Here is a 14,042-nt window from a genome sequence, read left to right as displayed (position 1 = left end):
CAAATCTTTTAAAAGAGCAGTTTTTTTTATGTCAGTTTATTTAAAAGTGATTTCATTTCTTATTTCGTTTTTGAAAAAAAAAAATCAGCCAAGATATTACATTCTCTTGCAATGAACGTGCATTGGAAATCTTTACACTAAAAAAAAAAAAAAAAACCCCGAAGAGCCTTAGTTGTTTCATTGGAAAGCTAACAAGTCACTTAAAAAGCTGGCAAGTATGTTGTAAGATATTAAGGTGATAGGTTTCGTTAAAATAATAATTATCTGAAAGGACTAAAATGATACAAAAACAATAATTAGATGACTATTTTGCTCAGAAAATAATAGTTTAGGGACCAAAACGTCATTGACATTATAGTCCAATGACTATTTGTACACGACTAGTTTCCAAAGCTGAAACATGATAGAAATATTACAGATCGAGATAACGGGTCATTGGTCGATTCTCTTAAATCAGCCACACGTATCGTTGTTGGGTCAGCTCTAGCCCCGGCTCCAGTTGCCGATAAAACCCTCAAACCCCTACGTACACATGCTGCAAGAAGTGCGACCTATTACATATACCACAAATAATTTTAAAATGAAAATAGCACATTGTGTACACTTTCATAGTTGACTCATTGGAATAAATGATATTAGTTCCAAGAACGTACCTTTGTATCGATGTTATCGATGCAGTCCAAAACAAAATCAGGACGACCTGAAAGAATTTCTTCCTCAGATGATTGATCATACAACAGCACTTTTGCTTCTATGTTGCACTCAGGGAAGATTGACATGAAATGCTCTTTGAGGCACTGAGCTTTTGGAATACCGACATCCGATCTTGACGCAACAGCATGACGATTTAGCGAGGAAAGTGATACATGTTCATGATAAATTCAACAAGAAAATCAGACCCCTATTTATACCGGGAAAATCTCACCACAAAATTTATGTAGACAGCAAACAAAGCACGGAAGAAAAAGAAAAACTGAAATGAAAACAATACACTTATACACAATTAGGCAGGCTGTTTGAAACTTCCTATTAATTACACCCAAGTTATCATGTTGTTTTGAGCTGATATATCTGCAGTTAAAAGTTAACTATTGTACAAATAAAAACATAAATCTGAGGAGGGGCTGTAATTTAATAGGGTGAACCTGGTCAAAATCGACGAGGAGAAGCCTTCCAACTCCGGACCGTAAAAGCATAGACGCAGCGTGACTTCCCACACCGCCGAGACCAATTACCACAACATACGACCCGCTCACTTTTCGTTGAGACTCGAGGCCAAAGAACTGAATGTTCCTTCAAAACGGACGACAGAGACGATCTCATCTCTCAATACGCCAAAGTCTATTTCACTACTTTAAAACGAAAAAAAAAAAAATTCAAAATTAATCAATAAATTACCTGGTCAAGTGCTCGGACACAACCTCGTCACCGAGAAGGCCTACACCATCCGTGCCATAACTTCCACTTTCGTGATCTCCTTCGCATTTAGTATTCACACCAAAAGAAGAAGCTTCTTTACCTTTGACAATAGAGGCCAAAACTAGGTCAAAATTTATTGAATCTCGTTATATATGCACAGGTCGGTCACTTAAAGTTAATAGACTCAAAAGCGTCTTTATCACTTCCAATCGCCAATTTTCTGTTAAGACAGACATTCAAATTGCCATCAAGCGAATCGGAAAACAGAGCTTTGGTCAAACAACAGGTAGATTTAATGGAACAGAAGTTTGAACATAATGCGAAAGAACAAATCTTGTGAAGAAGATGAGCAGCGGATAATAGTCCATAAATGAAAAAGAGAGTGAGAAAAAAGAGTGACCTGGGAAGAAGCTTGAGTAGAAAGACTGTAGAAACAGAGCCGAGAAGAGCACCAGCTCCGACCAAGGCCAGCTCCGACTGTAGAAAGACTGTAGGTGGCGTCCTCGGCGGCTGGCGGCGAACGTGCGCGACGGCGCTCGGTCTTGGGAATAGGTGGCGCGCAAGGAAGAGAGGCTGCGGAGGACCGGCACGGAGGAGAGGACCGGCGCGGACTTGGACGTCGGAGAAGACCGGTACGCGTGGTGGCTCAGAGAAGAGAGAGGGAGAGAGGGAGCGAGGTCGCAGAGGGAGGGAGAGAGGGAGTGAGAGTCGCAGAGAGAGAGAGAGAGGGGCTGTTGGGTGTTGGGGCTGTTGTGAAGAAGACGCAGCTTTAAAAACTGACCCTAGTAATCAGTTGCGACAAGTCGCACCTGATACTCAAACAGGTGCGACTCGTCGCACCTAAAAAAGATAATAGGTGCGACTAGTCACACCTGAAAGTAAAAAAAAATAAATAAATAAATAAATACCATGTCAGACAAATGAAAAAAATGAGGGGGAGAAGTTGAGCGCTTATTTTTTTTTAAGACTTTCAGGTGCGACTAGTCGCATCTAAAAGTTTTCAAAACTATTGGGTGCGACTAGTCGCACCCAATACCACTTAAAATCAGCGAAATTTTTTACATTTTTGGAGACCGTGCGAAAAGTCGCACCTGTTGCCCATTTAGGTGCGACTTGTCGCACCTAATGCCCCTCCGCACCAGAAATGCTTATTTGTAGTAGTGTCACCCGGTCATCTTCACCCGGCCAAGACCACCCGGTCATCTTCACTCGGCCAAAATCACCCGGCTATCTTCACTCGGTCAAGATCACCCAGTCATCTTCACTCGGCCAAGATCATCCGGTCGTCTTCACTCGGCCAAGATCACCCGGCTGTCTTCACTCGGCCAAGACCACCCGACCATCTCCACCACCTAATCAAGTACTTTTCACCAAACTCCTTGGTCTCTATAAATACCTCATTCATTCACAACACAAAGTAAGTTTCTCTCAACTTGTCAAAACTCTACAAAAATCACACCACCACTTTCTCTCTCTAGAAAATATAGAGATGAGTATAAATCGTTTACCAAAAACACAATACAACACGACTAATGCTGAGCGTCGGAGAACGCGCCGAGGGAAAACCCTCCGCGTCCCTCTAGATTCACGTTTTCTTGTGGTTAGGTGAAAGTGCAAGGATTCGAAGACCCGACGAAGAACGTGAAGAACGTGGAAGATTCGAAGACCCGGAGACTCGAAGATCCGAAGATCCGGACACTAGAAGACTCGAATAACACGATGAACACGAAGAACACGAACACGTGAGAACATGAAGAACATGGAAGATTCAAAGGGTTGAAGACTCAAATAAGCAAAGACTCAAGAACTCAACGAAGAACGCGAAGAATACGATGAACGCGGAAGATCCAAAGACCCGAAAACTCAAAAACCCGGAGACCTAAATATCCGAATAACACAAACACGACGAGAAGAGAAGAACTTCACCAAACCTAACCTACGTGCGGTCATAGGGTCCGACCCTAGATCGAACCATGGACGGTTCTTAGTGCTAATCCAAAAACGCGATTAACAATAACCAAACGTAATCTTGCTGTTACTCCCTTCTTTGATCTTATAAACATATAATCACGTGATGGATATCCAAATTGTAGAATATTTGCTTAATGGGTTAAATATCATCTCATCAATGCCTCTGACGTGCGATAAAGGAGTTCGTACGGATTGATGTCCATTTTTTTTTTCTTCTTTGCTTTCTGCTTTCTTTGAACGGCGATTGAATCACGTGGAAGAGAATATAACATATAAAGGGGTAATTAACTTTTTCTTTCAAAAAAATAAAAATAAATAAAAAGTAGTCGCGCACTCGCGCGTACTGGCAAGTTTCTTGTTATTTGCTTTCTTTATTATGATTTTTTTGGGGGAATTAATTGCTTTACTCCACCACCGTATACGCTTTTTCATTTTCACAGTTACCAAAACCACTCTCGCTTTAATAAGAGATTCTTTCAACGTGCTGTTTTGAGAAATTTCTTAAAATGGACCTCAATGGATACACTAAATTTGATATAATTTTCACATCAAATTTAATATAATTTTTACACCAAATATTTTGTTTGCTCAAATAGTATTACACTAAATGGAATATTTTAATAATATGTTTTTTTATTAACCTTTTTAACGTAAATGCTTTTAGATTAAGTGTCTTTATTTTATTAATTATTTATAATGTCTAATTAAATATATAAAAATATAATTGTATTTATATGTCAATATGTGTAGCATATAATATAAATCACTACTAAATTATTTAAAAATAAAAAATATAATTAATAAAAGTGAAAATTAATAAATTTCATTACATATATAATACAATATTTTTTATGCAATAAATAATACACCATTAAAAACATAAATATGTAATAGTAGTTTTAGTAGCATCTTTTAATTATCAGCTTAATTAGTTTTGAGATGTATAAATTATTATTATTAATTATCGGCTTAATTTGTTTTGATATCTATAATTTTTTTAATTATTGGCTTAATTTAAGTGGTATTGAATAAATTAATTTGGATTATAAACAAATCTTCAAACAGTTAAAAACATATTGATTAAATTTGAATTAATTAAAATATTTTAATTTTAATTAAGGATTATGAATTAATTAAATTATAATAATGCTTAAACATTTGATGTAATCTTTACGCCAAATGAATAGTGTTGTATTAAATTTGGTGCAATAATGTTCATTTGGTGTAAAAACCACCCCAAATATAGAGTTTTGAAGTTATAGATTTTCTCCCATTTGAGAACTCTTACTCTATATTTAGAGTTAAAAAAATTCTCCATTGGAGTTGCTCTTAGTTCTAAAATATCTAAAATTTGACTTTTGTCCCAAAATCGGACAAAAATGTAATTTCAGTCCATTTAACCCTCTTTCTCTCACTCTTTGTCTAATTTTTCTCATTTCTTCTATTCTCCTCTCTCTCACTCTCTCTCTCTCTCTCTCTCTCTCTCTCTCTCTCTAACTTTGAAAGCGCCCTCAGATCTTCTCTTCATTGGTGGATATCACCGAATAATGCGTAAGTTCACTTATTTAATCATTTTAAATTGATTTAGTGATGTATTTCTCTATAATCACTTAGGATGTTAGATCTGGTGTAGAAAGATATGAAATTTCACATAATTTACGATGAAATACGATAGAATAAGATTAAATTTAATAATTTTTTACGAAGAAATTCATATTGAATTAAGATAATTTACAATAGCTTACGATATTTTAAAATGGTTAACGATATATTATGATGGTTTTGGAATAATGATTCATAAATAATTTTTCTTTTCTAATTAATCATACTTGATGAGGAGCTCGCAAAGTTTCTGAAATATGGTTCGTCGTCGTCTTCGTCATGTCTGAATACTTCAGCTTTTTTCGCAGTTGACGCTACTAGATCAATCTTTTCGTTAATATTACATCGATCAACCACACAATCGCCCTCGATATCTATCAGATAGAGAGGTTGGCTGATTTGCGTCTCTAGCAACTAGTAAAACTCAATCTTTGTGAGCCATGGTCTCAACATCTGAAGAACGCTCAACTACTACACAACAAACTTAAAAAGTATTTAAATGGCATTAATGTATTTATTTTAAAAAAGTAGTTATTGTTGTTTTTTTTTTTAATTTTCTCGACGTCTTTACTCATCACGACTCTGCTGCTGGACCATGAATGCGTCATCGATACTCGAAGACCGGCATTACTACCGAACTGTATTCCAATCTCAGAGATATTCTCGTATGACCAGTTGTCACGACCCGCAGGACACCCGTCGCCCTCGGATCGCGACCTTTCCCGTAACTTTTTCATAATCCATTATATTTCAACCGAAAGTGGAAAGAAAACATTTCGAAATACCTTACATACATGTTTTATCAAATGAACTGCGGAAATAAAATTAATTTACATATAAGGAATAGCAAGGGTTCCAAGAGCCAGTCCGCTAAAACCGGTAAAATTTTCACTTTGAAGAGAGTTACAAAAATGCGTATTACCCTAGTTTGCTATTCGTAAGCACGAGCCCACAATCGTAAAAAGAGTTTTGGCCCGATTTATCTAAACGTTATTACATTATAAAAGTTCTTTCAAAAGCTATATAAAACTTTCACGAGCATACAAGCTCGGTTTTCAAAAATTGACACCCAATTTACGAAAAGACATTCCATATGCCATAGGTCGTCATGAGATCTATCTCGACTAGCACTCCTGCTTCGCCTGAGCTTTTCCTTTATCTACAGGGAGAGGGATTTATGGGGTGAGTCACACCGACTCAGCAAGCAGGATATTTAACCTAGTACTACATGAGATGCATAGATGCATATGATGAATGCAGATAACAGCAGATGACAGATTCAAAAGAATAAGAAGTTCAATCATTCAATCATGATAACAAAAGCTCATTCAATCAACAGAGACATATTCATTTTTAGAACCCATTTCTAAAACAATCGATCACACAATTATATGAGAATCTGGCTAACAACGGACTTCCTAGGAACTCATCCACCTCACTCATCCGAGCGCCTTACATCAGTGGACTGGTCAATCAACACTTCAGTCCACAGCCGTTCATGAGAGATGGGTAAACAATTCCGAGAACTCGAGCCTAGCCCTCGGAAGGCCAAAGTTTTAAGGTCTGGGATCCACTAGCACATGTAGGAGGGCCTTAACGCGCGCTTGGTAGAGGGGATCAAACCCTCACTAATCCCTGGTTGATCAAGGGTTCATATCCCCCTCAGGACAGGTAAGCCACCCGTCGACTTACCTGAAGTCACCCGTCGACTTCCCATTAGAGGGCCTCTGGGGATGCCACCCGCTATATTGTCGACAATTACGTTTTACAGGAGCTGACTACAGCCCACCTGCCTATCCTATTAGAGGAGGAGATCTTATCGAGATAAAGCATGTCATTAATATTATTAGTTTCACTGTATGGCTCTTTACATATTTTAGAAGGAATTGTCGACAGTTGTGAGGCTGGACCTTCTCCTAGAACAGTTCCTCTCGATTTGAATCCGGAGGACACCGTCTTTCCTCTTCTTGTTGTCCTCCTCATCAGGACAAATGGTTAAAACGTATTACATAAGTTTAACATAGCTTTAAAGGCTTCAAGGTTCTTAACTCACTAATCGTTTAACCCTATCATTTATTATCTTATTAGTTAGTGGCCGAAGCGTTATTCGATTGTCTTGTCTAGCTGAGGGTTCTCTTGGTTTTAAGATTAAATGAATAAACATAAACAATTATTCTACTAGGCACCATTCCCCTTTTGGTGCCTTAAACCTAAATCCCAGTTACCCGGAATAGTTCGTCGGAGAACTTGACGAATTACGGAGATGTCCTGCTTCTCACGTTCTTCGAGATACGTGACACTTGTCGAAACGTCAAAAGAATAAGCATTCGGAGTTGAAAGTCCGTTAGTTATTGGATTCAAAATTACTTGGAGAAGATAGGGTTTGTTGTCGGGATTTAATTCGAGTTGGTTCAGAATTCGAGAATTTAATTCATTATTCTCCGGTTTTTTTCGGAAGTCAAACTTATTTAAGACTCCGTACTTTCGTATCGAAAATAATACAAAATAAAATCCAACAATACAATTATGAGTCTGAAATAAGTTAATTAATCCGAATTAAAAAAACCGAGAATTCAAAAGCGAATAATTAAATTAAATTCTTAAACGTTTTTAAATAAATAATAATAATTTATTTATTTAAATGAAGGAATAAACTACACAATGAAAGTCACGATTTAATTTCAAGAGTATTTAAACGCTACAAGTGATTAATACACTCACGAATTAATCGAGCATTAACTTCGATAACTCTTTTCTCGAAAACTTCAAATTCCGGCTTCGTTGCCTTGGACTCTGCCGGTTCTCCCTCATCCATTTAAATCTGTAATCAAGCCACGGAATCCGATAACGAGTCAATTTCATGATTTCAAATTCATACTAATTCCCGAAATTCAAATCCTGACATCTCGACCCAAAACCCGAACCCAAACCAAATCGAATCCACACTAACCAAAAAACAATCTCAACAAACCGGAAATCATAGCGATACTCTAACGAGCCCGGGTACATACTCGACTCAATTCATCACCCAGCAATAACCAATCCAAGATCAACAACAACAACAAATAATCGGCAGAATCCAAAATTCCTAATCGAATCACGAAAGATTCACACGGCCGAGACAAAATCAATACCAAAATTCGTCCAAAACAATAACTACCATTCCAAGAACAATTCTCAAATACCATCTGAACACCAAACATGCACAAAAACGTTCCAGAAACATCAAACATCACGCATGAGTTAAAAGCCCTAAATTAAAAATCCTCAAACCCTAGCTCATTCAATTTTCGGCCAAAACATACCAAATCCATGAAAATCCGAAATCAATCCTCAAATTCAAGTCATAAACATCATCAATCGAGCTCAAAGACCAAATAACGCCAATCAATTTCACAGAATTCATCATGGATGCAAAACCCCCAAATATTGAATATGAACCTGAGAAATCGAAATCCAAACCAAAAAGAGAGAATCTCACCTCAATCCGTGAAAATAACCTTCCTGAAGAAAGAAAGAGAAGAGAGAGAGAGAGAGAGAGAGAGAGAGAGAGAGAGAGAGAGAGAGAGAGATAAGAAGGCCACGTGGCAGTCCCACATCGCGCCACACGTGAACAGGTGGCTGTTGGAATTGATCTAGGGTTAAACAAAAGTTTAACGCTTCGAGCAAGCGGCGGAATTTAAAAATTTTCTTTAAAACAAGTAAAACGATTTTACTAACCTAGACAAATAGCAAGTGCATATAATTTAAAATTATAAACGAGCATTATAAGTTTACTAACCTTTGAGAAGCTTGAACGTTGAGAAGCCTTTGGATGGTTGAAACATTCGTCTCCCCTCGCAGCACGTCTCTCTTCTTTCCTCGGGAACTCGAGCAACCACGAAAGTTTCTATCACTAAAATCACTCGAGAAAGAAAGGAATTAGTGTGTGGGCACTTTTAAACACGACGACTCGAGAACAAGTCTCAAAGTCGAAGAGCTAAAAATACTAGGTCAAATGTAGACCTAGGTGCCAAAACAAAAACGAAAGAAAACTAGAGAGAGAAGGGAAGGGGGCGGCCACCACAAGGTCTAGAGAGAGAAGCTCTCAATCTTTAACTTATGTGGAATGAATAAAATGTGAGAATGAGGCCTCTATTTATAGGGGAGGGATTACCTTCAACAAGGTAGTTTCCTCTTCTATAGAATATCACATATTCATGAGCAAAATTTGCTTTTCCCCCAATATAGTCATACGGCCAAACCAATCCAAGCAAGTCCTTGGATTTGTTTCCTCTTTTATTTTGCTTCTCGTTGACTTGTGTATGCCGCCCACTTCATTTCCTCTTAGTGGAAATTTGTTTCCTCTTTTTCTTTTGGTAAGTATCTTGATACATTAATGCACAAAATTGGTCTCCCTTTTCCTCTTATTTGGACGGCCACATCTCCTAAAAGGAGCTTCTAGAAGCTTCTTCATTTGTTCATGACAACATAAGAAAGACCCATTAAGAATTTTCAAGTAAAATTCTATAAAATGAAATTAATCCACAAGGCCCAATGAACTCATCATGGCCAAGTGATTTAAGTCATCATATGACCATGTCAAAAAATTTATTGAAATTCATGTCATCCTATGTCCAAAAAGACAAAAATACCCTTTTGACAATTTTCGTAAAACTTGTCTCGTTCTTGCTTTGACTTAGCTTCTAGTTTAACTATTCCTACTCGATATGATTTGTGACAGTGACCTCATGGATCCAAATGAACAAAGCTTGAGCTAAAATACTTGGACTCAAAATTTCACATACTTTTTCCAAGCTTAGCTTAATATCAACTGACTCTACTAAAGAGTTGACACTGAGAATCTCTCGATTCAAATGAATTAATTTCTACTCAAGAATTCAACTACTTGTGATGAGTGGATCCACTGAATATTATCTATGTTTACCCTTCATGAATATCATCAGCTAGTCGGGATTTACAAAATTACCATTTTACCCTTCGAGCTGTTATTTCCTCAACTCCTTTGTCGCTTGTGAATAAGTTAGAAACAATGTATTGACGAGGAGATAACAAGTCACATTGTTTCATCCAAAAGAGTCAAGACTCAATTTGGACACTGGCCAGTTCATTTATTCACATTCCAAGGAACAAAGCATGAGGTGATATACATTGCATTTCAGCAATCTTGTACATGAATTCCATATCTATGAGAACTTCACAGAGTTACTCATGACATCTTCACAACTTAGTACTTCACCAATAGGTCTTGTTCAGAATCACATAGTGAGTCCGAACTCTGACTTTCTCAAATGAGAATATGTAAGCTGTGAAATGGTATGTCTCATTTCAGGATTAAGGTAAGCATGATGCAATTCATACGTAGTGACTTCGAGACATAAGAGGTTAAATGGTTTGTTCTTATCTTGTCTCTAGAAGTGCACTGGTCAATTCAGTACCTTCGGAAGATACCTAGAAGAACTATAGAGTCTCCAACTCTCAATGTCCCATTACCAGACATCATAGATTCTTCTAACAATCGTACTGAGATCAATAGTCCTTTGAACCATAGATTGCGAATATATTGTTTTAAGCAAACCATGGAGAGTTTGTTCATGCAAATCTACATTTGTCTCTTCATGTGTTGTTAGGTTTGTTTACGGACTAAAGATTAAGGTTTTATCATAAAGCTTCACACAAGGAATAATGAATGAACGTTTCAACTTTTTATTAATGAATACACAATTACAAGCAAGAGTCTTCGTGAAACTTTACTACACCAAATGTACAAAAGTAAAGACTACAACTCTTCTTGTGGGCACCATTGACAACAGTGGCCCAACATGCTTTGGATACGTCACTCTCTAAACAGCCCTTCTTCGACTTTTCTTTCAATCTCGTCCCTTAAATTGTTGCACATAAGTCCTTCCAAAATAAAACTTCACAACTTTGCCCTTAATTAATTAAAAATATTCTTAAAAAATAACCGAGAAAATTCTCGTTAATTTCCGTTACCTTGAATATATTTAAGGGATTTCAGAATTTATTTTTACTCTCCGAGTATGTTCCGAATAATTTTATTCGGGTGAAATAAGAATATTATCGAGCTTACTCGAGTATTCTTATTCCGAAATTTGTCGACCTTAAATATTATCTCTTTTTTTTTCAAGATATTCAAAATTTAAGGACGTCTCATATGCAACAAGAATTTGATTTAAAATAAAACTCCTCTATTTGATTCTAATTCACAAATCAAGCGTTTACAAAATTTATACATTACAATCCCTACCCCCTTAGAAGAGTTTCATCCTCGAAACTTAGAACAAGGCAGGGTATATCTTTTGCATTTCGCTCTCAAGCTCCCAAGTGGCTTCTTCGGCGGAGTGTCTTTTCCACAATACCTTGACCAGAGGGATAGTCTTATTCCTTACGACTTTCTCCGTGCGATCAAGAATCGCAACTGATGGCTCTTCATATTGGACATTTTCTGAGATCTCTACTTCCTAAGGCATACTAAAGAAGAACGGCATGTCTTCAACCATTTGCAGATTTTTATCGTCGATGCTTTTATTGACCTATTGTCCAAGTCGATAACCCAAAACAAAGACATAAAGACTAAGCTTGAAATCATCATCTGGTTCCTGACAAGTGTTAACGTCATTGTCAAGACACTAAACTTGACTTTTGACACGTCGTTCAAGTATTTTGCAGTCAACCTATGGCTCTTGCGCTCATTCTGCTCATCCTTACACGGACTTTACTCATGCTCAAACCACATATCAAAGCATATCCGAGCCGTCCAAATCTCACTCGTTGATTTCCCAATCCAAAGTGTATCTCACCCATTTTCATTGGTTCAACCTTACGCTGAAGAAGAGGATGTATGAGTACCGAAGAAAAGTTAAAGTTGCTTCTCGTTAAAAACTACTTGAACGGAGTCCCTACGAACCGGTCTATGAGACTAGATGAACAAATTTATCTTTCACAATCTTCAATGTACTGGTCCCACAGTATGTAATTTGTCCCGAGAAGCTCATGTAAAAAAGGTACGTCAATTTATCCTAAAAAAAGAAAAATAGTAATAAAAAAAATTATCGCATTGCATTGAAAACTATCGTAACATATCGTATGTCATCAGAAAATATAGTAACTATCGTATTTCTAAACTCATCGTAAAGCCATCAAAAATCATCACAATCCATCGTAAATCCTATCAATTTCATCATATTTCATCTTAAAACTCTATGAATACGTATTTTATCTGAAAACTGCGTATTTCATCGAAAAATCCCATATTTAGAAGTCTAACTTTTCTAAAACAATTCCAAATAATCTAATAATCACTATCAAAACTATCCTTCAACAATCCAAACGTGAAATAAAGATGAAAATATTACCTTTTTGGCCATTTTGAGCGTTGGGGTCGTTTTCAAGCTTTAGCTTGTCGAAACGCCGGAGTCCTTTGAAGCCCTTCGTCGTACGCCATCGTAGCTCATCGGATTTTTTTTCGTAGAGAGTGAAAGAGGAAGTGAGAGTGAAAGAGAGTAAGAGTGAAAGATAATGAAAAAAGAGAAAAGATGGGTTTATTTGAATTGCAAGGCATTTTTGTCTGATTTTTGGTCAAAAGTCAAATATTGAATATTATTCAACTAATGAGTCTAATCTCGATATTTCTCTACTTTTTAGATCTACTTTATGAAATTATATTTATTTTCTATTTGAATGCCAAGTCAACAGTGACACTAAAGTTTTTCATCCCTACTTATAATTGTATGTAGCAAAATACTATTGTTAATTTGTGTTAGGGCGCTCAGTGTAATGCATATAGTTTTAATTCAAATATTTTCCATGAATGATATAGAAATTAAAATGTGAGCAAAATAAATAAAATAATTTTTAAAGAATATTGATAAAATCGCTACTACTTCTTATTTTATAATTAATTTCTTAATTAACTGTAAACAAGAACTATGCAAGTTTGATTTTGTAAAATATTTTTGTGTTAAACAATGATAAATAAATAAAATTTATAGTAGTGGCTTGAGAAAATACTTTTACGAAGAATGTTTACAATAAGAAAATTTGATATGATAATCTCTTTGGTTCTTATTTTACATATAAGTAAATTTATGGAGAACCATGAATATAAGAGAAAGGAGAAAAGAAAGACAAACCAAGAAGAGAGATAAATATCTTTTTTCCTTCTCAATTTTTCACTTAGCACCTACTATTATTGTAATGATAATAAAGTTGAAAAATCCGAAGGCAATGAAGGATTTTCGGCCAATCAGTTTACGTAACGTGCTCTACAAAATCATCTCGAAATGCCTCACGGAAAGACTCAAATGTGTGATGTTACTAATTATATCTCCAAACCAAAATGCTTTTGTTAAGGGACGTTAAATTGGTGACAATATCATGGTTGGTTTTGAAGGATTACACACTGTTATGCCATCATTTTCACAAGGTTAAAACGACACCCTGAGTGCAAAAATGACAAGACAAGTCGAAATACAAGGGTCCGAGCCCTATATTAGATGATTTAAACTCCAATACATGTCCGCACCAAGACCTTTTCGACACCAAGTACTCGGCCGTCATGAGGAAAATGAGCACTCGTCCAGCCAAAAGTGATAACCTCTTGGCCATCATGAGAAAGTGATCAACCACTCGGTCTCCAAAGAAAGTGATTAAACACTCGGCCACCAAAGAAAGTGACCAACCACTCGGCAGCCAATAAAGAAAGTGACCAACCATCCGGCCGCCAAAAAAGTGACCAACCACTCGGCCACCAAAAGTAAATGATCAACCACTCGGCCGCCAAGGAAAGTGACCAACCACTCGGCGGCCAAGGAAAATGACCAACCACTCGGCCGCCAAAAAAAGTGACCAACCACCAGTCTGCCAAGAAAAGTGACCAACTACTCGGCCAACAAAAGTAATGACCAAACACTAAGCTGCCGAAGGAAGTGACCAACCACTCGGCCGCCAAATAAAAAGACTAATCACTCGTCGGAGAGAGAGAAACGCTCATCTCAACCTCTCGCCCAAACAAGACCACTCATCCGTGG

The 14,042-nt window shown here is 36.9% G+C and overlaps 1 protein-coding gene across 1 annotated transcript; it reads right to left on the bottom strand.

The window, feature by feature from the left end:
• Positions 1–380: 380 nt before the first annotated feature.
• On the bottom strand, positions 381–5,729 carry LOC149404465 (tRNA threonylcarbamoyladenosine dehydratase 2-like). Its single transcript, XM_089607538.1, has 7 exons — positions 5,564–5,729; positions 1,820–2,030; positions 1,587–1,639; positions 1,399–1,540; positions 1,146–1,293; positions 654–866; positions 381–551 (listed from the first exon to the last, which is right to left on the bottom strand). The coding sequence occupies exons 1-7, from the start codon at positions 5,727–5,729 to the stop codon at positions 381–383; spliced, it is 1,104 nt and encodes a 367-aa protein (XP_089463664.1).
• Between the last annotated feature and the right edge of the window lie 8,313 nt (positions 5,730–14,042).

The sequence above is a fragment of the Urtica dioica genome, chromosome 2 (assembly GCF_054948205.1).
Source record: "Urtica dioica subsp. dioica isolate 48M chromosome 2, U.dioica_male_clone48M_v1_H2, whole genome shotgun sequence".
NCBI classification, from domain to species: domain Eukaryota; kingdom Viridiplantae; phylum Streptophyta; class Magnoliopsida; order Rosales; family Urticaceae; genus Urtica; species Urtica dioica.
The sequence above is the reverse complement of the archived record's forward strand: the minus strand, read 5'-3'. Positions and strand labels throughout refer to the sequence as shown.

What these genes read in the sequence shown, in the direction of transcription:
- LOC149404465 (XM_089607538.1), bottom strand. Translation starts at nt 5,729, where the DNA reads ATGAAAAAGTTACGGGAAAGGTCGCGATCCGAGGGCGACGGGTGTCCT. An exon ending in TGAGTCTATTAACTTTAAGT is followed by an intron (nt 1,541 to 1,586) that starts GACCGACCTGTG and finishes ATTTTGACCTAG; the next exon opens with TTTTGGCCTCTATTGTCAAA. An exon ending in GTGTCCGAGCACTTGACCAG is followed by an intron (nt 1,294 to 1,398) that starts GTAATTTATTGA and finishes TCCGTTTTGAAG; the next exon opens with GAACATTCAGTTCTTTGGCC.